This window comes from Saccharomycopsis crataegensis (assembly GCF_037102585.1).
Source record: "Saccharomycopsis crataegensis DNA, jcf7180000000072, whole genome shotgun sequence".
NCBI lineage: Eukaryota > Fungi > Ascomycota > Saccharomycetes > Ascoideales > Saccharomycopsidaceae > Saccharomycopsis > Saccharomycopsis crataegensis.
Window position 1 is genome coordinate 1,755,534 of NW_027043819.1, and position 25,393 is coordinate 1,780,926.

The 25,393-nt window shown below is 39.1% G+C and overlaps 10 protein-coding genes across 10 annotated transcripts; 5 read left to right on the top strand and 5 right to left on the bottom strand. All coding sequences in view use genetic code 12, as the record gives it.

Moving 5' to 3' along the window:
• Positions 1-278: 278 nt before the first annotated feature.
• CIR2 (electron-transferring-flavoprotein dehydrogenase) lies at positions 279-2,309 on the bottom strand (the record flags this gene model as incomplete). The annotated part of the gene is made up of 1 exon (XM_064994224.1): positions 279-2,309. One exon carries the CDS (start codon positions 2,307-2,309, stop codon positions 279-281), a length of 2,031 nt encoding a protein of 676 aa, XP_064850296.1.
• Positions 2,310-2,802: 493 nt separating this feature from the next.
• On the top strand, positions 2,803-4,989 carry DASC09_006220 (cyclin; the record flags this gene model as incomplete). The annotated part of the gene is made up of 1 exon (XM_064994225.1): positions 2,803-4,989. One exon carries the CDS (start codon positions 2,803-2,805, stop codon positions 4,987-4,989), a length of 2,187 nt encoding a protein of 728 aa, XP_064850297.1.
• A 1,212-nt stretch (positions 4,990-6,201) lies between these two features.
• Positions 6,202-9,213, top strand: SPT20 (Spt20p; the record flags this gene model as incomplete). Its single annotated transcript, XM_064994226.1, has 1 exon — positions 6,202-9,213. One exon carries the CDS (start codon positions 6,202-6,204, stop codon positions 9,211-9,213), a length of 3,012 nt encoding a protein of 1,003 aa, XP_064850298.1.
• A 602-nt stretch (positions 9,214-9,815) lies between these two features.
• On the top strand, positions 9,816-11,294 carry NOP12 (rRNA-processing protein NOP12; the record flags this gene model as incomplete). Its single annotated transcript, XM_064994227.1, has 1 exon — positions 9,816-11,294. One exon carries the CDS (start codon positions 9,816-9,818, stop codon positions 11,292-11,294), a length of 1,479 nt encoding a protein of 492 aa, XP_064850299.1.
• A 453-nt stretch (positions 11,295-11,747) lies between these two features.
• Positions 11,748-13,316, top strand: DASC09_006250 (uncharacterized protein; the record flags this gene model as incomplete). Its single annotated transcript, XM_064994228.1, has 2 exons — positions 11,748-11,828; positions 11,919-13,316. 2 exons carry the CDS (start codon positions 11,748-11,750, stop codon positions 13,314-13,316), a joined length of 1,479 nt encoding a protein of 492 aa, XP_064850300.1.
• Positions 13,317-14,934: 1,618 nt separating this feature from the next.
• DASC09_006260 (uncharacterized protein) lies at positions 14,935-17,595 on the top strand (the record flags this gene model as incomplete). Its single annotated transcript, XM_064994229.1, has 1 exon — positions 14,935-17,595. The coding sequence occupies one exon, from the start codon at positions 14,935-14,937 to the stop codon at positions 17,593-17,595; it is 2,661 nt and encodes an 886-aa protein (XP_064850301.1).
• A 648-nt stretch (positions 17,596-18,243) lies between these two features.
• On the bottom strand, positions 18,244-18,567 carry DASC09_006270 (uncharacterized protein; the record flags this gene model as incomplete). Its single annotated transcript, XM_064994230.1, has 1 exon — positions 18,244-18,567. One exon carries the CDS (start codon positions 18,565-18,567, stop codon positions 18,244-18,246), a length of 324 nt encoding a protein of 107 aa, XP_064850302.1.
• Positions 18,568-19,262: 695 nt separating this feature from the next.
• On the bottom strand, positions 19,263-20,339 carry DASC09_006280 (Gfo/Idh/MocA family protein; the record flags this gene model as incomplete). The annotated part of the gene is made up of 1 exon (XM_064994231.1): positions 19,263-20,339. One exon carries the CDS (start codon positions 20,337-20,339, stop codon positions 19,263-19,265), a length of 1,077 nt encoding a protein of 358 aa, XP_064850303.1.
• Positions 20,340-20,668: 329 nt separating this feature from the next.
• On the bottom strand, positions 20,669-23,725 carry DASC09_006290 (Pho91 protein; the record flags this gene model as incomplete). Its single annotated transcript, XM_064994232.1, has 2 exons — positions 20,669-23,339; positions 23,655-23,725. The coding sequence occupies 2 exons, from the start codon at positions 23,723-23,725 to the stop codon at positions 20,669-20,671; spliced, it is 2,742 nt and encodes a 913-aa protein (XP_064850304.1).
• Positions 23,726-24,395: 670 nt separating this feature from the next.
• YSA1 (ADP-ribose diphosphatase) lies at positions 24,396-25,213 on the bottom strand (the record flags this gene model as incomplete). Its single annotated transcript, XM_064994233.1, has 2 exons — positions 24,396-24,931; positions 25,027-25,213. The coding sequence occupies 2 exons, from the start codon at positions 25,211-25,213 to the stop codon at positions 24,396-24,398; spliced, it is 723 nt and encodes a 240-aa protein (XP_064850305.1).
• Between the last annotated feature and the right edge of the window lie 180 nt (positions 25,214-25,393).

Genomic DNA, 25,393 nt, shown 5'->3' on the forward strand with positions numbered 1-25,393 from the left:
AAATTCACAAAAGCTTTAAGAATTTCAAAAAAAAAAAAAAGAAAAAAAAAAAAAAATGACGCGTGCGCGCGCCCGCGTCGCATTGAGAAGTAATTTACTTTACTTTACACACAAATGGGCAGCAGCAATATGAACAAAATATTAGCTAGTAGGTCTATGTAGAATATGTAGAATATGTAAATAATAAAAACAGAGTAACTCACTGTTTATAAAAGAGAAAGGACAAAAAAAAAACAACCCATCACCAACACACGTATATACATTTATGAAATACTGGGTCAAGTCATGTAGTATTTTGGTCCATCACCACCTTCTGGAACACTCCAGTTGATGTCTTGGGTTGGCACTTTAATGTCACAGGTCTTGCAATGAATACAGTTCTGGGAATTAATCTGGAACTTCATTTTATCACCGTCTTCCAAATATTCGTACACCCCTGCTGGACAGAACCGATTCTCTACTCCCTGGTACACCTGATAACTGGATTCGACATGATCATTCATGGTCTCTTGATCATTAGCTCCCTGAGATTTGAAAGGTGCCGATGGGGTGGTGAGTCGAAGATGACTTTCTTCATCTTCTGAATGGTAAGTTCCAGTACGACTGACCGAAGTCAAGATATCAAACGAGATCTTCCCATCCGGCTTAGGATACTCAATACGTTGGTATTCTGACGCAGGCTTAGTTACATTAGCATCAGTGACACCAGGGGCACGATGTGAAAATGTGTAGTTGAGTTGACCTTTAAGCAATAATGTGTCGATACCAGAGTAAACAAGCCCACCATAAAGACCAAATGGAGAGTTGAACGATGGTCTAACATTACGCACTTGATCCAATTCTTCGTAGACCCAGGAATTCTTGAACGCAGTTTGATAAGATGATAAATCAATTGGGGGGATGTCAACTTGTGATTTGGAACTAAAAGATTGTGCTTCTCCTTCTTCTTCTTCCATTTCTTCTTGCTCTGCCAACTCATTGGCACTAGGGAGATCCTTAATTGCTGCGAAAATCGATTCGGCAGCCAACATTCCTGATTTCATGGCAGTATGAGTTCCCTTAATTTTTGGAACATTCATAAAACCAGCAGTGGCCCCAACTAGCACCCCACCAGGGAAATGCAATTTTGGAACCGATTGAATTCCCCCTTCGTTCAAAGTTCTGGCACCATAAGAAATACATTTACCTCCTTCAAGGAATTGCTTGTAGAATGGATGATGTTTCATCAATTGGAATTCCTGGTAAGGGTTGATCCAGGGATTTTCATAATCCAAACCAATGACAAGCCCGATACTGGCTAACCCATCGCCAAAATGGTACATGAATCCCCCACCGTACGCCTCGTTATTTAATGGGTACCCTACACTGTGGGCCACCAAACCTTTTTCAAACTTGGCAGGATCAAGTTCCCAGACTTCTTTGATCCCAAGACCATAAGTTTGGGGCTCCGAATTGGCACGCAAGTTAAATTTAGAAATCACCTGCTTTGACAATGACCCATGGCAACCTTCGGCAAAAACTGTGATTTTGGAATGGAATTCCATTCCTCTTTCAAAAGAGTCCTTAGGTTTCCCAGTCTTGGAAATCCCCATATCCTTGGTGGCGATCCCTTTGACAAATGACGAGCCATCATCTGATTGTCCATAAATGACTTCCGATACCGCGATACCAGGGTACACTTCGATCCCCATTTCTTCAGCAACCCCAGCAAGATGTTGGACTACTTGGTTTAGTGAGACAATGTAGTTCTTATCTTTATTGATCATCTGAGGAGGTTCAGGTAACGGAACAGAAAACTCATCAAATAAAAATCTCATGGAATCTTTGGTGACCTTGGTGACTAATTCTGGTGGGAGAGGAATACCTTCACCATTCTCATCATAGAATTCACTGTCAGGGAAAAGTTCTCTAAGGGCCCTTGGCTCAAGGACTGCCCCGGAAATGATATGAGCTCCCATATCCCCGGCCTTTTCGAGAACTACAATTCTAAGCTTATCATCGTGATCCAATTGCTTGAGTTTGATTGCGGTAGCAAGCCCTGCTGGACCTCCCCCAACAATACAAACATCCACGTTATCGATAGCTCTTTCTTCATTAAGGATTTCCAACTCTTCTTCGGTAATGCTAATATTGTAGGCGCGGGAAGTACTGGAAAATGGACGAGACGACGAGATTTGATGACGATGTAACGGCGACGATGGGCCATTAGAAAAAGTGACTCTTAGGGCGTGTGAAGAGGCTCTTTTGACCACAGGCCTCCATCCGGCCTTAGGAAACACTCTAATTAAAGACAGGGGTTTCCTTAGCATTGTATGGTACTTAATAAACGTCGATATTTGTTGGTGTTGGAGGAGGAGGAAGAAGAAGGAGGACAAAGTTGAAATTTTTTAATTTTTTTCTGAGGCCAATGAAGCAGCAATAGCCTGATGCCACCATGACCGCCCTCTAGTGAAGAGAGAACCATTGCTAACCATCGATAATATAGTCAGTGACAAAATATCTTCTATTTTGCACCCAATAAATAGCCAATATTCTGCCAAACACCGCCAATGCCCAGCATTTCACTACGATTTTCGTTTACTTCTCCCATCGTTTTTTTGACTCCGGAATCCTTTTTTTTTTTCCCTCTGAGAAATTGGCGAAATTCTCAATGCCATCAGGGATCCTTTTCCTCCCTGCCCCCTGCCAGCAAGACGAAGAAGAAGAAGTAGAAGAAGAAGAAGAAGAAGTAGTAGAAGTAGAAGAAGAAGAAGAAAAAGCACTGTTTGCCCATTCCTCGCTCCCTCGCTCCCCTATCTCTATATGCCGTTCTCCGAGACAAGAGACCACCGTGCCAGTATCTTGGCCACCAACCCTCAGCTCATCCAAATGGAGTCGAAGGCCCATAAGCACACCTTCAACGAGTACAGCGAAGACATCTTCGCAACCATTAAGGAGCAAGAACGCCGCTTTGCCCCCAATCTTAAAGCATTCCGGTCGCAACAGGAGCTCACTATCGATCTCCGGATGATGATGGTCGACTTCTTGGTGGATAAGTGCCACAGGCTAGGGTTGCCCCAAACAACGTTGTATTTGACCGTCAATCTTATTGACCGGTACTGCTCAACTCGTCAGGTCAAGCGGATCCATTTGGAATTGTTGGGACTTACCTGTCTATGGATCGCTTCGAAATACAGCGACAACAAACACAAAGTAATTCAGTTGCTGGAGCTCATCAAGTTTTCCAATAAGCAATTGAGCAAGAAATTGTTTATCGAAATGGAATCTCACGTCTTGGACAATTTAAAATGGTCGGTATCAGCCCCTACTTATGATTTGTTCATCGATTATTTCTTGAACAAGAGTTTCTTCAACTCGATACCTGACTCTTCTTGCTCGATCGGCTACGCAAAATTCTCTAACGATAAGCATTATTACGATTTTTTGAAAACTGGTGCCAACTTCTTGTGTGAACTCTCGTCGATGTATGCTAACATCTCATTGGTGTATCGTCCTTCCAAGATCCTGCAAATGGCCCTTAGTGTGCTCCATAACTGCTACTATCTCGAATATTACAATAAATTGCTTTTACCCCCCGCGTCAAATAAAACCGAAGTCCAATTGTTTACTCTCATGATGGAATGCTTCCATCATCGATTTCCTAAATCATTCCACGTCAAATATTTTGCCGAATCAAACCCCAAGAAAAGAAAACATTTTCAACCTACTAATAACGCCACAAACAGTAATGCCACCTTAATTTATTCTCTGCTTATCAACTATCTCAAGCAAGTTGGCGAAGGTGCCAAGAAGGCAAGTCAAGAATCAAGCACCGCCACCAGTCAAATTCCAACGAACGAATCATCTACCAACTCATTCGAATCATCATTTGTCGGAACAGTTCCTCCAAACAGCCAGGGTAATGATTTTAATGTCAGAAAAGATGGGACAATGTACTCCTCAACCTCATATTCATCTCCAAATTCCCATTCCCATAAATCAAAAACAAGGGTTTTGTCTTCGACCATTTCCAGTATGTCATCTCCATATTCTATTCCATCGACTACTACCCCGATTGCCTCGCCGATGACCTCCTCATTTTCACCTTCTCCTAGTCTGGCGATGTCTTCAAACACCAAAATCTCTAGAAATTTCAAAGCTCATCAATATTTGAACCTTCCGATAGATAAATGCAACTCGTTGAGTCTGACATCATCTTCATCAATCAGCATCTTCTCGAAAAACTCTTCTCATTCATCTTCCTCTAGTGTCAACTCTCCGTTATCTGCCATTGCATCACCGGAAAATTCAAAAGACTATCCAATGTCCCAAAAACCCCATCGAAGTAATACCCTTCATTCTTTCACATCCTCATCTAACCTGTCTCGTGGTATGCCATCTGAAGGATATGGTCATTCCCACTTCTCCCAGTATCACCACCAACCTGCAAAATCAACCACCCTGAAACGTGTTAGTCAGACCCTACATCACTCAAAATCATACGGAGGTATTGGACTTAATGCTGCGCCCCTGACTTTCCAACCATTCCCTCCCATAACCACTGTCAATCCTTTAATGGGCCAGAATAATTTCAGACATGTGTCTCTTGGGGTTCTACCACCGCTTGGTCAAGGTAATGGTACCGTACATTCTCAACCGCCAATCCCTTCGTTGATAAATCTCCCTCCATTATTTGGTATTGTTGATCTGAAAAATAGGGCCAGCAATATTATGATGAACCCTTCAGACAATTTTGGTGCCGGCATTGGAAAGTCGTCTTCTCATAGACTTTATAAGAGTATTTCAAAGCCAGACATGATGTTCAGCTCAGGACCAGCCCCGGTTAGCCATGCATTGCCTCAACGCAATCCTGAACTCTTCTCAAAGGCTAGTTATCTGAGTTTGTCTACGGTTCGAAGTGATGGAGCATTAAGACACGGAGAAGAATCTAAAAAAAAGAAAATTAAAGTGAATGAGGACCTCGAGCTTCTGGAGTATCCATTTTCATAAACCAGATAAGGGTCGGATTAATCCAAGGGAGACGAATTTTTGCTTTGGGTTACTTGAATTTTTGTGCCGTATATCAATACCCAGTAACCGGTTGTTATAAATTCATGGAATACATCCAGAACTGGGAAGTATTTTCAAGAAGATGTTCGTTCAATAGTTCCTATAATGATTTCCAAAACATATTGTGATTCTTATAAATTAGCTCACTACCTTGTTTTATTTTATCTCTGTCTCTGCATTTCGTTCACTAATTATCACCAAGAAAACACAAAAAATTTGGACTCACAGTTTTTGCTTTTTCAAATTTTTATTCAGAACTACTATTATTTTGCATTACTGTTTTTTTTTATTATTTTTTTTTCTCAGTTAATTTCTCCGTTCGTTATTATAATTCTTTTTATTTTTATCTGCTCATGCATTCTAGCTCTCTCATTATCATACCTTTCCTAGTTCTTTCTGTCACTGGTTTCTTTTCATTAAGCTACTTCCATTTGCTTTTTATTCATTCATTCATTTTTCGTCCACTTTCCATTTCTCATAAAATGGTTTCACTTCATCGAGTTATTTTCTGCATTGTTTTATTCATTCATATAACATCATCCAATGCTTTCAGCGCTTGTATTGAAAATTTAATTGATCAAACAAATTAAAATAAAATAAAATAAAAGAAGTATCATATTCTATAATATATCATATATACACTTTATGACTTTAGTACGTACTTTTTCATTTGCCTTAGCGTTGAATTACATTGAATGGTTAAAATAATCGGATAAATCAGAACGAAGAAGTAATTAAACGCTTAATTGAAATTATAAAGCTTGATGATATTGCTCTGATAATTACTTAACAAGATGATCATTCTTTCAACGTTGATGTACCACTAGTCAAGGATACCATTTGTTGGTTGATGTGATTTTTTTCTTTTTTTTTTCCGTTCATTAATCAGTAGACTGATAGTTCGATGTTAATAACAATAAATACTCTGGGACAATTAGAAGTCAATTCCATCCGTAACCATTCAATTGGCGACTTTTGCGTTTTCTGCAATGTTGGGGGATCAATCCTTCATTCGGTCAGAAGCCCGTGCCGGCGGTGCTGCTGAAAAATCGTGAAAAGGAAAAACAATCTGAATTCTTTATGATTATTGATGGATGATGATGCGTCAATCTGAAGTGTCACTGATTTATTACATTGTAACTTGGCAATAATATGAGTAGTGTGAACTCAGTTGGTCCTGGAGTCATGCCTTCTACCGCCCCAGGGGTTACCAATAATCCAAACCCAGGTTTGCAAACCATGGCTGGAGGAAACAGTAATCATAGTATCCCAAACCCAAATAATCCTAATGCCTCAAGATCCCAGCAGCAGCAGCAGCAACAACAACAACAACAACAACAACAACAACAACAGCAACAACAACAACAGCAACAAAAACAACAGCAGCAGCAGCAACAACCGAAGCAGCAACAGCAACAGCAACAGCAGACAGATGGATGGCAGTATGATTTATTGAAATTCATCCGGGTTTATAAAACTTTGGGAAATAATCCAGCTGCAAGAAAAGAGTTGGCGTCAAGACTATACTTCCCTCAGGATACCCGCCATATTCTTGAAAAGTACCAAAATCACTCGCCATCGATCGAATTCAACATCTTTCAAAACCATTATCGTTTCGGCCATCAGGATGGGGTGATCGATAAGAAAGACCCTTCGATAAGAGATTTCTTGATCCACGTTGCCAGAGAGGAAATCCCTCCAGAAATGGTGGAGATCTTGTACGATGGAGGTATCAGATTATATGATGGGTGCGTAATTGTGAAAATTAATGATCATCGACAATCAGTAAGAGGGGTCGAAAAGAATAATGAAAATAATGGTGCTGGTGGGGAGTCCGATAATACTGAAGCTGAAAAACCAAAGGACTCGACAGTGGATCATGTGAAACCTCAACCCCGAAGTTATCGAACCGTGTTGAAACCTACTGCTTTATCGATATATCACGATTTGCTTTACATTTCTGATCGATTACCTTTACAAAAGCTCGATGATTTGCTACTCGACATGGAAGCCAAATTCTTACCAATTTGTCATCCGCAGCTAGATTTAACCATCCCATTGAACCCGCTTGATAAAAGCTGCCCCAGCTATATCATTCCATCTATTGAATTTCCTAAAATTGAGCTGCTGAATGATAATGAGGAAGTGATCAAACATTTACACCGTGATGACTCTTGGATGGGCAAAGTTACGAGGGCAGACTTACATGACAACCTCAATAGTATACATGGTAGTGAATACGAAGAGTTTATGTTATTACTATCTGACAAAGATCCTAATAACGCATTTTCCAATAATAACAATAATAACAACATGAATAAATTCCTGAGATTACGTTTTGTTGAACAACTTCGGAAACGTCTTGGAAGGAATAAGCTGCAAGTGATCTCTGCAAAACTCCAAGGCACCACCAATAACGGCAGTGCAGCAGGGCACCCTGCGGTCACCGCTGCTGTCAATGGGCAATTGCAACAAATGATGGCTTCTGGGGGTCCTCCTGGCATGGTGAAACTGCCAGGAATGATGAATAATAACTCAGTGAAGATGGAGGCCCCCGACGTGAAAAATATGAATATGCTGCCGATGATGAACAATTTCAATGTCAGTAGTCCTCAACAGATGGGAGTACCAAAACCATCGAATAATCTCAGGAACCCAAAGAAGATTGGGGGTACTGGTGGTCAACAAACCATGGCGGGAGGTCAACAACGTACTAAGCAGCAAATGATGGTAGGTAAAGGTATGCCTGGGGAAATTCCTGTACCTCCAGGAAGTGCGGTGCTTGCGAATTTTCCCCCAGGTCAAGTTTCGGGGCAAACTAGTGGTGCTGGGTCACCTAATATGTCTAAACCTCAGCCACGTAAACGTAATTACTCAACAAAGAAGCAAAGAGATTCGATGGCTGGGGGCCAGCAACCAGCGACGCCTCAATCACTCCAACAATCTCCGGTCGTTGGTAACTCGGTGATCATGGGTACTTCGCCAGTGATGCCTCAGCAGCAATCGAGGGTTAGCACTCCAGCGGCTAGTGAGACCAGTTTCAGTAATTTCAGCCCACAAATTGCCGCAGCTAATATGAGTGCTGGTAGTCCAGTGATTGGTAAAATGAATATGCAAGATGTTGCTCGTCAAAAGCTTCAACAACAACAGCAAATGGGTAACATGGCCCAGCATATGCAAATGATGAATCAACTCAATAAGCAAGGAATGAATGGTGCAAATGGGTTGCTAGATAGTTTGAATATGAATCCTATGGGAAATATGGTTGTTAATAATGCCAATGGTGGAGGAGGAATGAATGATAATGCCCAAATGCTTAGAAACCAGCAAATGATTTTGAATAACTTGCGGAATTTGCAAAATATGAACCAAATGAATGGGAACGCTGGCCAACAGCAGCAGGTGGGTGGTATAAACGGTATAAATCTCTTGGATAATTTGAATAACGGTAATGGGACATCGAACGATAGTAATAATAACCTTGACAATGCCAATGATGGTAATAACAATAGTAATAACAATAATAACAATAATGACAATAATGATAATATGAACAACAATTTCCAGAACATGATGCAAATGCCAATGAATTCAGGGAACCAGAACATGATGGGTGCCAATAACAATACCAACATTCAAGCGATGATGCAGAGTCTCGCTCAAAGACAACAAATGTTGAATAATGCCAACAATGGGAATAACAATACCAATAATGATGGGATTTCTGATAAGAATTCGGCAATGATGAATAATATGAACATGAATTTGAACATGAACCCTGGAAATATGAATAACATGAGATTCAACATTCAAAATATGTCACCCCAACAAGTCCAACAACTCCGGTTCTACCAACAGCAACTCCAATTACGGAATGCCATGGCAAACGGTAACAATGCCAATAATAACATGAACCTCAACGCCGCGATTAATAACATGAGACGTACTAGCAACGTTGGCGCGATGGCCAATGGTGCCGGAGGGGCCGGAGGACTAGGTAATAGGAATTTGAACATGATGGGTGGGGTAGGGGCCCTTAATGCTCAGCAATTGAATCAATTGAGTAACCAGTTGAATTTGAATCAGTTAGGAGGAGGGATGATGGGGATGAATATGAACAACAATGGCAATAATAATGGGAACATTAATAATAATGGGAATTGAAATGCCATTACCAAATCTGTTTGATGTGATTATTATTATTATTGCATGCTATTCTGGTTTGTTTTTTTTTTTTTGTATTTTTTTTTCTTTTTCTTTCACTTCTCTCTTACTTTTGGTCTACCCATTTTTTTTTTTTTTTTTTTTTTTTCCTACTATCCCTCAATCATGTTTGCTCAATGATCTATCTGTTTAGTTTGGTGTTCCCTACTGGTTATATAATATTTGGTGGTTCTTGTTAATGCCCAAACACAAAAACGAAAACAAAAAAAAAAAGAGCCTCAGCGATTTTTTTTTTTTTTTTTTTTAGTTTTGCTTCCTCAGGAAATTAAATTGTAATATAAATGTATTTTTATCCACTACTTTAAATAACGACAATTGTAGATTGTTTTGTTTTGTAATAATAATAATAATCAATCAAAATCGAATGGTGGTGAAGTTTGATACACCCTCGCAGACGGTATACATCCCACCACATCGCAGCAAAAAAAATTTTTTTTTTTTTTTTTTTTATACAAAATTTTCCAAATAAGTTATACATCAAATGAATATTACTTATTTGCTTAAATATCGTTAGGGAATTTTCAACTGAAGAAGAAGACAAGATGGCGAAGAGTAAATCACAAAAGGAAAACAAGAAGGAAGTCATCCCAAAGACTGAATCCAAAAAGGAATCTAAAAAAGAATCTAAAAAGGATTCCAAAAAGTCTAACAAAAACACCGATTCCAAAATTGTCAAACCAGAATCTAAAAAGACCACTAAGAAAGTTGTCGTTAACAATGATATAGAAACTAAACTTTTTGGAAATGTTTTGGAAGAAGGGAATATCAATAATTCTATTAACTCGCTTTTTGGCGCAGGTGCCGGGCCAGTGAGTAGACCAATGAAACAAAGAACTGTGTTGCCTGCCACTGTCAGAGAAGAGGAAACACAACAGGAACAACCAGAGGACGATGAGGAAGGAGAGGAAGAGCAAGAGGAAAAATCAAATGATAACACAAGTGAAGAAGAATCGAAACCAAAGAAAAAGAGCAAGAACGAAGATGATGATGACGACCTTGAAGCCAAGTACATGGAACGTTTAATGGGAAGCGATGAAGAGGAAGGTGAAAAATCAGACTCAAAGGACAAGAACGAATTGGAAGAAGAAAAAGAAGATGATGATGATAAACCACAGGCTGCCAAAACTGCAAAAGCCATCAACCTTAAAGAAGAGGAACTTGAAAAAGCCGAACGTACCTTATTTGTGGGTAACGTTGTGTCGTCAGTGATGAACAACAAAAAACATACCAAAGAATTGAAACAAAAGTTTGGAGCCTTTGGGGCTATTGAAAGTGTTAGATTCCGTTCTATTGCTTTCAACGAACAAATTCCAAAGAAAGTGGCATTTATTCAAAAGAAGTTCCACGACTTCAAGGACACCATTAATGCCTATATTGTTTTCAAATCTAAGGACTCCCTTAAAGGTGCTCTTTCTCTAAACGGGGAAATGTTCATGGAACACCACTTGCGTGTGGATTCCGTGGCCCATCCTTTCAAAAAAGACAATAACCGTTGTGTTTTCATTGGGAACTTAGAATTCACCGAAGTCGAAGAGACTTTATGGAAGGCGTTCGAAAAATGTGGGAAGATTGAGTACGTTCGTATTGTCAGAGACCCAAAGACAAATATGGGGAAAGGTATAGCGTATGTGCAATTTGTAGAACCAGTCAGTGTTTCCAAGGCGTTGTTGTTGAACGGTAAGAAGATGGAAAATAAGAAGAGAGATCTTAGAGTGGCTCGTTGCAAAAAGAGTAATAACGATAAGAAAGCATTGATTGAAGCCAAGGAATTTAAGGGAATGAGACTCAATGATAAACAAAAGACCAAACTTGGTAGAGCCAAGAGCGTTCTCGGGAAGAAAGATAAGAAGGAAGCAGGTAAATTCATTATTGAAGGGGCAAGAGCTCAAGAAGGCACTGGGGTCAGTGTCAAGAATGGGAAGATTAAGAAACCAAAGGTCAAGAAGCCTCGTTACACTGAACGTAGTAAACGTTTTAAGAAGCTTCAAGAAGAAGTTAATTCAGGGAAAGTGAAAGTTTGAGCTGATTGTTTTAGTTGTATAATAGTATATTTTGAATATTATAGCATTTATTTTTGGTAGTTGTCCTGTGTAAGTAAGTGATCATTAACTCATCATTTATGCTTCTGCAAAGATAGTCTGAGTTTAGTTCCATTTTCATCCTTTAGAATTATGGTTTTTTTTTTTAAAATTACGCATTCGATAGACAGCCGTACGTATACTACAGATAGATAATTGAATTAAGACTATAGAAGATGTTCAAATTTGAAGTTACAGTTAACTGAAATAAATGCCAGGGCGCGCGTCATTGCTCTAACCACAGTCACGTGTGTAATTGATCAAGTGTTTTTATGCACAATAATGCATGTATCAGCTATACATCAAACGTTAAAAGGCCGCTCAATGATCCACAGACAAAGAAACAGACATATAAAGAGAGAGACAGGGAGACAGAGAGAGAGAAAGTGATAGAAAATGCCTTCTGGTCACACCACCAAGTTGTTATTGTCTACGGGAGTGGCTTGTCTTGGATCTCTCCAGTATGGATACCATATGGTGAGTGCCCTATTTCACTGTCATTATTGTTTAAATCATTTCTCATTATTTTTCCATCATCGATGATCTCTAACCAAGTATATATAACAGGCCGAGCTTAACGCTCCTGAATCAGTTCTATCTTGCCGTGATAACATCGACGGTCCAGGCCCCTCATGGTTCATTGATCATGGTTATTCGCCGTGTGTTCCTCTTGACTCTTCAGAAATAGGTCTTGTCACCTCAATATTCTCAATTGGTGGTCTTATTGGCTCGATGATCGCTAGTCCACTTAGTGATAAATTGGGCCGGAAGAATTCTAGCTTTTTCAATACTTCATTCTTCATTATTGGCTCATTACTCGAGACATTCTCAAATAACAAATCCCGTCTTGTGTTTGGTCGTTTTATTTCGGGGTTAGGGGCTGGCTCCAGCATTGTGAATACTCCTTTATTCATTAGCGAAATCGCTACTAATGACTCAAAGGGTTTCCTCGGAAGCTTGAATCAGTTTTCTATGAATGTTGGTATTCTTCTCACCCAATTACTAGCAGTCAGATGGGCAAATACCAGTCAATGGAGATATCTATTGTTTATGGGATTCTTAATTGCTGCCGCCAACATTGTGGGGTTATTATTTATTAATGAAAGTCCAAAATGGTTGGTTCAACATAATAAGATAGATTTGGCGAAAAAATCCCTTAGAGATCTCAGGCATCCTGATGATTATTCTGACGAGGACGTTTCCAATGAAATTTCTCAGTGGGTTTCCGAAATATCACGTTCAACTGTAGCGATGCCTACCATTGAGTCCGAGTCTTTACTCCCATCATCTTCTGATGATCCAATAGAGTTTGCTCCAAAACCCTCTAATATCACCATCTTACAGTATTTGACCTCGCCGGAGTATTATAATTCTCGTCTTATTGTGTCGATCATTATGGTTGGTCAACAGCTATGTGGTATCAACTCAATTATCTTCTATGGAGTCAGCATTATTTCATTTCTTTTCCCACAACATGCGGTTTCACTCAATTGTGCCATTTCCTTCGTTAATGTTATGGTGACGTATGTGACAGCTACCATTGTGGACCGTGCTGGTCGCAGGCCTTTACTCATTGGATCGATATCAGTCATGGGAATTGCTTGTTTGATAACGGTTCATGGGATTGTTGGTGAACATTCTTACCTTACGGTTTTTGCAATCTTTTTGTATATTGCGGCGTTTGCCATGGGTTTGGGACCGATTCCATTTTTACTCATATCAGAAGTTACTCAATTACAAGCTACCTCTGTTGCCCAAAGCTTCGGTACCGTGCTTAATTGGGTGGCAACATTTTTGATTGGGTATTTGTTTCCTATTTTGCACACAAAACTTGGAGGTTACGTCTTTGGAATTTTTGGGATTAGTTGTGCAATTGTTGGCATACTGGTTTGGTATTTATTCCCAGAAACTAAGGGGAAGAAAAATTACGGTGAAATTTTTGGCGTCATGACAAGATTGGATTGAAAGTGTTTATGATAAATAGTATTAATCATTTATTAAATAGTATCACAACAAACGACACTGTTAGAATATAAACATTTCAAGCTAGAGTTGACCCAAGAAGTTTTCGGCAAATTGATATATAGTATGATCCAAAAAGCTCAACAAATCAACCAACCACCTTACTCTTTAAAATAATTCAATAGACTGTAAATTAAGATATAGTTTCATTTATTTACCCTGCATTTTTGCATCAAAATATCATTACTAAGATTACATAAATTGAGTGCAATGACGAGAAATATGTCTTTATTGGAGCATATCACTCCAATATGGCATGCCGTATATACTATCAGGAACTATCGTATCAAATTAAGAACGAACTTGATCAGATATATGTGAAAAAAAAAAAATTCCCAGAATGAAAAAGGAAGATCCCACCTAACTTTGTCTTTTACAGAAAGAAAAAAAAAAAAAAAAAAAAAAATTAAACCAACCCCTGGACCATCCTTTCTATCTGGAAAAGTAAAGCAACCTCAACGATAGAACAAAAAGCATGGTCCAGTTCTTCCTTTGCAGATGAAGCCATGTAAAGATTTCTCTCAACCAGGTACATGTAGAACTGTAATATACAAAACTATATTATAAAAAAAGCTCAACATGGTACGAATTCTGTTGACTAAGGATGAGTTAGTTTGGAATAATATTTTGATTAAAAAGCTACGACTTCAGCACAATTGATCACTGTGGGGCACTCACATTTGTAGTCGTAAGTACCTTGCCAAAATACCCTTGAGGTTCACCAAAAAATTGGTGATTCGAAAATGAAATTGGATTCCAATTTTTCTAACTCTGGACTCAAAACGAAAGACGTTTCCTCATCAACTTAACCTACTCAAAAGGTTGCTACCTGGTTCGATGGAACGCCTACATCTCATGATGTTGGGCCTAACTTTGTTCAAAAGTCCATGAACACAACACAAGTATAGTAAGTTGTGATGCCAGTGTGTGTGTGTGTGTGGTCAGGATCCACCCACGTACGAAATTGCGGATTATTTCTGTGGTCACGTTGAAGAGCGAGTCACACCAATAACGAGGAAGGGTTATTTATCCCTCATACTGTAACAATACTTGTCTTCGCTGATCTCGCGTTAATTACAGTAGTAGGAAAGTCAAATAGCTATCACAGTAATTAGTCTCTAGCTATTTGATGAACTCACAACTCGACGAATAATTCGGGATGTAACAACTTGGTATGACACTGGCTTCTGCAGGTATAAACACAGTAACGTATATGATTATTTAGTATAAATCAAATGGGGTGAATAATTATTATAATATATAAGGGCCCAAAAAGTAAGAATAATCAACTATTGATATATGGAAAATAAGACAACAGAATAACGGTGTGTAGAGTAGGGTGACCATGCTCGCGCACTATACATTATGGTCAATAACTATAGTTGTAACTCCGGCACGTACAGCAGGATTTTCCACGGATTTTTCACAGGACCCTTTAATTTCATACTGTAACAAACAATGGCTAGCCATCACCTGGATGCACATTCCTTCCCCCTCCCCCCCTAGACTCCCCATCGTCAGTCCATCCATGACTAAATAAATAGAAGCACAGTCAAGTCCCATGCCCCGAGAATACTACCATCAACTACCGACATCCGGAAACCAGCAGTTTCCTTCGAACCCTCCCTCGTATGACGAGACCAATTTTGTCAACCATCGTCAGAGTATCGGGAGCCTCCAAAGTGACACAAGCGATCTTGAAGCCAATATTGATTTTGAGGAGTTCGAAATTGACGACCCCGATAATAATTTGCTCACCCAAAATAACGCCCTGAGGTTATGGGACACCGCAGGCTCAGTATCGCGATCTATTGGCCACGGATTCTGTTCGAAAATTGTCCTACCTATCACTGGGCTTCTAGATCCGATATCTGAAGCATGGCACACCATCTCCGTCAAATTTGACGTTCTGGTAAGCAAGTTTGTCAACCCGTTGGTATTTAAACGGTTCCTCTACGTGGTAATTGTGTCTGCAGCGATGTACGTGGTGATCTCTTCGGAACTTTCAAACCGGGCCCTGATCAATGGTTTATTCAATGATCTAACAATAATGCTGGCATATATTAAATCCAATTTGGATCCCCAAAACATGCAAGAAAACTTGGAATATTTAAGCTCGATTCCCCATATGGCAGGAACTGCTGGCGATTTGGTGCTTGCGAGGTACATTTATAACGTTTTTTCGAAATCAGGAATCGATGGCAAACAATTTGATGAAATGAGGAGTTTTATAAATTACCCAGATAATGTCAAACTTGAATTGAAAAAAGGTGAAGGATATGACCAATATACTGCCGAGTTAATGGAACCTCGGCCGCCTATGAATAGCGATGATGCCACTGGTCAATATTCACCCTATGAGGATTTGCCGTTCAAATCATTCAATTTCTTATCCAGGGATGGAAAAGTCGATGCTCCAGTAGTTTATGTCAATTATGGGCGAACCATTGACTACCAAACTCTTGAAAGTCTTGGTGTTAATTTCCAGAACTCCATTTGTTTCACACGATACGGTAAAATTTCTACCCCTTCGAAAATCAAGATTGCCACAAATAATAATTGCAAAGCTATGGTTTTCTTCAAAGATCCCAAATATATGGACCTTACAAAAGATGAGTATCGATCCATAATTGAAAAGCAGATGGTATCATTTCCCGCATCGTCCCCTGGAAATGTGTTGACCCCAGGATGGCCATCATTCGATAACGATCACCGTGTGCCTTTGGAAAATTCGAAAACTGCCCCCGAAATCTCGTCTATTCCTGTATCTTATAAGGATGTATTACCATTTTTCATTGCCTTGAAATCCAAAGGAGTGAACATCAATACTCAGGATGAGAATTTCAAAGACTGGGAATTTGGTAATGATCAAATGGTAAAAGAACTTGGGTATTCGCAACCATGGACTGGCACGGCTGATGAAGGTGCAGCAGAGGCGTTGCTTGAAGTTGAAACTATCAAGCGTGAACTGAAAGAACTTTGGAATATTATTGGGAAAATAGAAGGTTCAGAACAGGGGGAAAAGGCCATTCTTATTGGAGCTCAACGTGATTCTGGTTGTTTCGGAGCGATCAATCCTAATACTGGCACAGTTGTTTTGCTTGAACTTATAAAGATTTTTACTGGAATGCAAAGAGAACTCAATTGGCAACCCCTTAGGTCAATTTACTTCATGAGTATTGATGGCAGTGAATATAATTATGCAGGAATAACGGAGTGGGCAGAGGTAAACTACAAACAAATAAGTGAAGAAATTTTCACCTATATTGATTTGGGGGATACCGTAAGTGGGGATATTTTGGAAATCATGGCTCATCCAGCTTTCGAAGCATTGATTTCGGATGTTTTAAATGATGTGAATATTCCAATCCCCGACAATAAAGAGTTAAATGAAAATGAGTATGAAAACGATAAGAAATTATCTACGGTTTTCAATGATAATTACCAAACTATCAGAACTTTTGGGAACTCTTACCCATTCTTATCATTTGTTGGTACTCCAGTGGTCCAAGTGAAGTACACCAACGCCAAATCCGAATCTCCTGATGAATATTCCCACAGGTATCCTGAAAATAGTTGTTTCGATACATTCCAGCGATTCCAAGACTTGGAAATCGATCCTAATATGAAATTCCACTTGTCTGTGGTGGATATCATATCCCAAATTATGATCAAGCTCGTTGACGAGCCAATCATTCCGTACTCCCTTGATTCTTTGGTCGAACGCATGAATTCTTATCTCGAAGATTTGACCCAATACTGTTCGATGGTATCTGAGAGGAAACATGTCGGAAATAATAAAGTACTAAATATCGCTGCCCTTAAACAATCCATGGAATCTTTCAGGACAATCGGCGACCAATTGACGGTCTGGCTCCGCACTTGGACCGACATTGTGTTTGCTAAGGATGGGGCGGTGGAACCTTCCATGCTTACAGCTCATCGTTGGGAATGGAACCGCAAACTCATACATTTGCAAAGATTCTCAATTAATGAAAGCAGCATTTCCAATAGAACCTGGGTTAAGAATATGTTGTTTGCTCCGCAAATATATGAGCCAGAGTTTTACAAACATAAGGAGACATGGCAGAAGTTTGAATGGTGGACGTTTCCGAGTATCAGGGATGCTGTCTATCAAGGCCACTGGGACGAAGCCCAAAGAGAAGTAGATCAACTTACTCTGATGGTTAGATATGCCATCGATGGTTTCTTTGGCCGGTGATGCTAGTTGGTTGCCAACTCTTTTAACTTAACTTCAAAAATTATTATTTTCAATTCAGTTCTTTTTCACATTATTCTCTCTTTATTATCAGCACTACTCATTTTCTTCATGAAGACCATGACTATTTATTTTTGGAAACCCCAATACATACATTATACATATAGACTCTTCTTTCTTTCTTTCTTTGTTCTCTTTTTCCGTTAATTACTTGCTATTTTTTTTTTTTGGATTTTCGTGGCTTTCTTTTGGATTCTCGTAGCTTTCTTGTTATCTTTGTTCTCCTCAATATTTTTTTGGTATAAAAAGGGGCGATTTAGAGAACAAAATTACATATGAAGTCAAGTCACTTTCGGAAAGAAAGACAATAAAAAAAAAACCATGAATTAAGAAGTCACATATACTGACATTATCAAAGAAAAGTTGGAGGAGGAAATTGTTTCAAGAAAACTGAAAGCTTGAAAAGAATGGATTGGTTGAATAATGGTATATCTTGAATAAAAAAATAGCACTTATTTGTCAGCAATTTCTTGATATGGGCAATTTTTATACGATTATTTTCAGATAGAGGTACCGAGATGGTCATATGTATATAAATCAAAAGATTATGTTAGTGTATCCATCCAGTATATTGACTGAATCTGAATGAGGTTAAGCAGTTTGAACCGGTTGACCATTGACATAGACACCACCTTGGGATAACATCAACCAACATTCAGGACACACTTCAGTAAATTGCTTGTCTTTATATCCAGTGTTATCGCATTTAGTACAATAATAATCAGCCGGGAATTTCCAAGGGAGATTAGGATTATTATTGATGGCTTTCCCATCAAGGTCTTTGAATTTTTTCTCGAGGACTTTTTCCTGGTTCCCCTTGCTGATATCTTTAATCGCTGAGGCTTCAGCCACCATACCGAGGGCTTGGTCTCTGGCATCTTTAGCCTTTGCTTTAACTTTTTTCAAGAATGACATGGTTGTGATTTGTTAATATATTGCTCTAATCAACCTTCATACATAAAGTTGATTGATAAGAACAAAGAGAAAAGAAGAAGAAACATTCATTCATTTTTCTTTTTATATTTTTTTCTTTTTTTACCCCGTTGTACGCCCCCCACTTTATGTGTTCATTCCTCTCTGTTTCTTTCTATTTTAGGCGTTATATAATAACACTATTGTTTACAACGGACCCTGAAACTTCCAATCGTTTTGGGGTATAGCCGTGCGCAGATCCGAAAGCATCTGCCGCGGATACGTAACGATTCGCCATTTTTCCGCTAATTTTAATATTTTTTTGAAGCAAAACTTCATGTAATGAGTACCTAAATAACAGTAAAAGGGTTCTGATTATAATGAGCTTCTAAAAGTACCAGAAATCGCTACATTACTCCATTTATCGAGTCTCTCCTGTCACTGAGTACGGCTCATGCTAGATTATGTCATCATATGCTTCCAGCCATGGTACCTCACTGATATAGAAACAATTGCGTGTATATCATACAAAATTACATGGGTATATTCCTACAACTAATATACAGTTATATTGCGCATAATAAATTATCGACCTTGTGTTATTAAATTTAAATTGGTTGATCGAAATCAAAAACGTAAGCTTTTTTTTCAATTAACACTAACTAACCAGCAACAGTTTAAACAACAACAAAAAATACTCATTCGTACTTGATTTCCGGAAACTTCAAGCCATTCTGGGCTCTAATTTCATCCAAAACTTCCATCACCAACAAAGTTTCGTCCAATGGACAGATACTACTTTCAGTCTTACCTTCAGCAATGTCTTTGGCACAAGCATCAGCCTCGTGAATCAAACCATTAATGGCACCTTTACTAACGGTCTTTTCAATTGGAGCCAACCCGGTTTCTGGCTTGAACTCGATTTTGTACCAAGATGGTTCGGATAACAAACGTCTGTCCCCACCTATGTACACAGTACCTTTCTCCCCATCGATTCTCACCATTTCTTTAGGAGAGTTGTTAAGGAAAGAGTTAATACAAATGGCACTCTTACCATCAGCGTGTTTAATGATCGCTGAAGAAACAACATCAATACCATTTTCGATAGTTTGGAAAGATTTGACCTCAAATTTCGTGGTATCTCTACCGAATTGGTCGTCCAAAAACAAACGCCAGAACGTCAAGGTGTAAACCCCGATATCAAGAAGTGCCCCACCAGCGTACTTTGGATTCTTCACCCGAGATTCCGGGCCCAATTTATCCAACCCCATATCGATGGAGAAGTCACACACCATACGATTGAGATCCCCAATGATCTTGTCTTCATGTATGAGTTTTTGCAATTCCAAAATAATTGGGAAAAAACGAGTCCATACCGCTTCCATCAAAAAAAGTTTTTTAGATCTTGCCAATTCCACCATTTCCAAAGACTGTTTGCGGTTCACGGCAAGTGGTTTCTCACACAACACATGCTTCCCTGCTTCCAAAGACTTGATGGTCCATTCGTAATGCAGGGTGTGAGGAAGCCCAATGTACACAATATCCACATCCTTATCAGTGATTGCTTCTTCATAAGAGAGAATCTTTGGTTTGGCTTGACCATTGACCACATATTCATTGGCAAACTTCTCGCCCTTTGCGGTAGTTGAAACCCCGATGACCAGAATGATATGGTTTGCTTTTGGGGCTGCTTTCTCTTCACAAATATCCTGGACAAACTGAGTAGAAATGAAACCTGTGCCTAAAACGGCCCATCTGAGAGTTGGTAATGACATTGTTATTATTATTATTTTTTTTATTTGGGGTAGTTGGTTGACATTGAGAGTAATCAATAGAAAAGAAAAACCCGAAGGAAATCCTTCATGATTTATGAACATTGCGGTGACAGGATGAATATCGGATACGACCGTTCCGAGGTGCACCCTTTTTTTTTTTTTTTTTTCTTTTGTTTGGGGTTTTTCCGGTTACATGGTAGGTAGGTACTCTTTTAGCAAATAAATAGCTCACAACAACAATAATAATAATAGTAATAATAATAATGCTCTTAAGGGAATATTCTAAGAAGAAGAAAAATATCTTTATTAATGTTTATATCAGAATGGTTCTAGAATTTCATCACCGACATAATAAGGTAACCCACAGTGACAGCCACCACGTAAGAAACAGCACTGGCAGGCACCCCTCTAGTAATAAACGTCTTAACATCGACATAATTACGCCCCACCTGATCAGTCATACAAATCGCAGTGACATTAGGGAACCCGGAGGTTGGAAGCCCCATGGCAATTGAGCAAAGAATCACATTGAGCATGACGAGTAAACGAGAATAATCTCCCGTAGTACCATCTTCGAGTTCGAATTTCATGGTTTGACCAATCTCCTTGACCAATGGCAAAAGAATAAGCGCACTAACAGTATGGGAAATAAACGTTGAAATAACAAGACATAAAATCCCAAAGATAAGACATACTTGGTACACTTCAAGACCAGTGATTAGCCTTTCTTGAATCACTATGGCAATAGTATTAAGAAGGCCGGATGACGAAACAGCTTTACCAAGCGCAATCCCGCCCATGGCGAGGGCCACAATTGTCCAAAGGAAATTATTCCAGTCCTCTGAAGTCAAAATTCCTGAACCAAAGAAAAGAACAATTGGAATGAGGGAAATAACCCCAATTTCCCCAAATACGGATGATAATTGGTTGGCAAAACACCAAAGGATAATGGTCACTATCGAAACGGCAATGATAAACCATTGAACTGGGGTGAATTTTTCAGTGGATGCTTGGATTGGAGCAATCTGAATGACTTCAGAGTCTTCTTCACTATTGTCTGAACCAGTAGCATTACCATTTCCGTTAACCTTGAATGAAACGAGTAAAAACATCCAGATCAAAACGAGAGAAATGAGACACACTGGGGCGGAAATAAGGAACCATTGAATCCAAGAAGGTTGAGGGTCCATTAACTCGATCGCAATAATGTTTTGTGGTGAAGAGATCGGAGAGGAGACACCTCCCAAGTTACTAGCAAATGCGATACCAAGAATCAAACTCCGGGCGAAATTTGAGTGTGTTGGCAATGTTCTGAGTAACGGTTGAATAATTGAGTAGCATAAAACTGGGGCAGCAACATTACTAACCACAGCAGACACCAACAATGAAATTAACATGATTGTCAACAAGATTGCGCTAGGATTGGTACCTGATTTGGATAAAATCATTGTAGAAAGAATTCTGGTGATTGAGTATTTTGACAATGCCGCAGCAAGAGTAAACCCACCTAATAAAAGCATGATAACTGAAGACCACATTGTCCCCAAAATATACTTAGAAGCGTCGGTGGCGGTCATTGCTTCACCATAATTTGTGTGAGATTTATCATCGTACTTAAGAACTTTAAGGAGAATAACAAATAATGGCATGGCGAGAGAAGTGACAAAAAGTGGAACCGCTTCTGTGGCCCAAAACATCGAGGCACCAATGAGCAACGAAAAACAGTGGCGCTGTTCAGGTTCATCAAATGGAGAAACAAACAAAAGAAGAATACTGGTCAATAAAATAACCACGATCTTCACACTGTACACCGAGGTCAAAGGGCTAGTTGCCGCTTGATCATCAGATTTCTCCACCGAGTCAGGTTTTGTAGTATTGAAAATATTAGCTGCTTGGGACTTTCTTTCGATATTGATCATGTCACGCCAAACGGTATTACGTTCCCAAACAACGTGCTCACGTAAGTGCATACTCAATTCATTTTCTGCCACGGTCATTGAACCATTGGTGGAGACGGTTGCATAGAGCTTTATAGTTGAATCAATCTTTTCCTTGAGGATTTCCAAGGTGTGAGGCTTGAAGATATATGATTGCTCAATAAGAGTATTGTCCATATAATGATTTTTTAGTTTAACTATAAGAGTTTTGTCAAACTTTTTGAGGATTTTCTTGAAACCAGTATGGTTCAATTCAATGAATGATTTCAACTCAGAAAGAGAAGTGTATAGCTGAATGATTCTCTTCTTAAGAGCGATTTTGATATCTGACAAAATAAGGAAAGAGTCTTTCAACTGAAGACTGTTAATTAGTGAGTATTTCAATGGGTTGCTGAGGGTACGATCTAGTTTGCTGTGATTAGATTTCTTCTTTTTGAGTAAATTAGTATTGTCATCGTCATCATCGTCATCTTCCTCACTATCATCATTACCATCTCCATAGATTTCTGGGGCTTGGTGTGATAACAAATCACTTCTTTCACGTAAGTCCGACGACAATCTGCTGAACGATGGTCTAGCACTGAGAGCTTCATCGAGCGCCAATTTCTGTTTTTTTCGAGATTCAACGGTGGCCGACTCTTGCTGCTCATCATTGTCCACAAATACTTCGGAGTTGAACATCACATCGTTTCTTAACTTTACCTCATTTTGAAATTCCTCGACTTCGTCTGCCAAGGTCTGCAAATCCTCGAAGAATTCTGCCTCTTTTCTTTGATAAAACTTGTCGATTTTCTCGAGATCTTTATCAAGAGCCTGGGTGAAAATCTGGATTGGGTCAGTTGGATCGAGCAACGATGATTCTTCGTCCTGAGCCTTCTCGATTAACGTTTGCTTTTGAAGGGCATAGATGAGTTTCTTAAGAGAGGAATACGTAAGATACTGAGATGACCATTCTGGGACAGCATTGAATTGAAGTGAATGGGAAAACTTCATCTCAACAAGTTCGATAGCTTGAGTGTCCTGTTCTATTGGTATTTCCGACAGCTTGAAAAGGACTTGTTTTCTATAACACAAATGTAAAGACACAACGCGTTCCTTTAAAGGTGATAAGGAACTGGTTACCCACGTTTAGTGATTCGATGGATAAAAACCTGGTCGATGGCGTGCGGGTAACTCGTGCCTTCATAGCAAGTTCTATCAGAGCCCAATATACCAACCACCCACCTACCCTTTACAAAACACTATACTATACTACAACCACTAATACAAATTAATATACGGTTGCCTACTTTCACTGGTTAAAAAAAAAAAAAAAAAAAAAATGTCATCATCTCTGATACTCGTTGGAAAGAATAAGACAGACAGACCCCTAAGACACCCTGTCGCCTGGACCATATCCAATGGAAACTTCTTTTGTCTTGCCAACACGCAGCCACTGTTAGACTTCATCTTCCATAAAATGATGTAAAGCACACAAACTGTAAAACACAGAGGAGCACAATACACAGTAATACCAAAGACATCCGCCAGACAATGTTTGGAATACCAGGGTGACAAAACTTCAGAAGCTATCCCCACCTTCAAAATGATCCTGGCATTTTATCATAAAAGCGGTATCCTTTTTTGACAGTTGAATGGCAATCCTCCAGTAGGAAAACCCTAAAGGAGGACCACCAGAAGCACAACTGCAAAAATAAGAGATCTTAGTCCCTGCTTTCGAAGTCACGAAAGCTCACCAACGAGCAATGATTAATGAATAAGAAAACTGGAAACCAGTACAAAAACTTCATTATATGCATCGTGACACATTGATTAAATGTAGAAATAAAAAATATTAGCATTAAATCAACTTAAGTAGATGCAATAATGAAGGAAGATTGGACAAAGGAAAGAAAACCACCAGAAAAAGAAAAAATTTTCTTTTATAATTGTGAGAAACCTCTGGTCACGTGATTATGGCTCTCTTTCTGTCACTTCCCTCCTTTCTTCACCGCTTAGATATGATTAGAAGATTAATAGTAGTATCATAACACAATGTTCTGGAACTGGCAGGTATTCTAAATTTGATGCGAGTATTTATTTTTGGGCAATTATCCCAGGAAAGCTCCAACTAAGACCATCATTTCCCAAGATTGAAAGCTCTGGATAACTTCAAACCTGCTGCGATACTAGCAACCTTAGAATCAACTTTATAACCTTTTTCACTGAGCTTCTCTAATTCTTCTGGTAACTCCGCAAGATTAACCAAGAAAGTCTCGATGAATTCGTTTTCCTCCAATTGAGGAATAGGATTTTGGTTTTCCTTTGTGCTTAAATCGACTTCAAGCATCACCGAGATTAAATTAGTGTTGGTGAAGCCAGCATCATTGAACATGATTTCCGAGTTACCCAAATGTTGGTCCTTGGTAACCACATAGCCAGTTTCTTCATGAAGCTCACGGATAGCACACTCAAGAGCAGTTTCATTTGGATCAAGAAGCCCAGCTGGGAATTCAATACATACAGCCTCTACCGGTGGACGGAATTGCTTCTGAAGCACAATCTTTGGAGAATCAGTTGGGTTAGAAGGATCTTTAACAAGAGCAATGATTCCCACACCATCGATTTCTTGACCAGGAATCCGTGTGGTTCTGGCAGTCATTTCCCAATCACGGGCTAAAACGTATTAGTAAACAATTCATTAACTAAGAGCTATATTATATTGACTGACAAAAAAAAAAAACAAAAAAAAAACACAAGATCTAACATACCTTCACCATTTGGGTTTGTGTAGTGAATCTTTTGCAATTTGACCCATTTAGCATCCTTGCTTTCTAGGTCCACAATTTTGGTAATTTTGGCTAATTCAGATGGCTTCTTGGTACTCATTGTTCTCAATTTTGGAATTGTCGGTTTAATCGTTTTAAAAATATTTATTCGGCTTTTAACAATATTCATCAATCTTTTTCAAAGAATTTGTTTTGTCCTTTGACGTTATGATGATGTAATAGGCGTTGTGGGTCATTTGTGTGCTTTCAACTTTGGGGATATTCATCTTAGGATTTACCCGGCTCTGGACTCTGACAGCACTTCTTCCTTACTCATAGAATGTCGAAAGAATTCCTATGGGGCCACCAT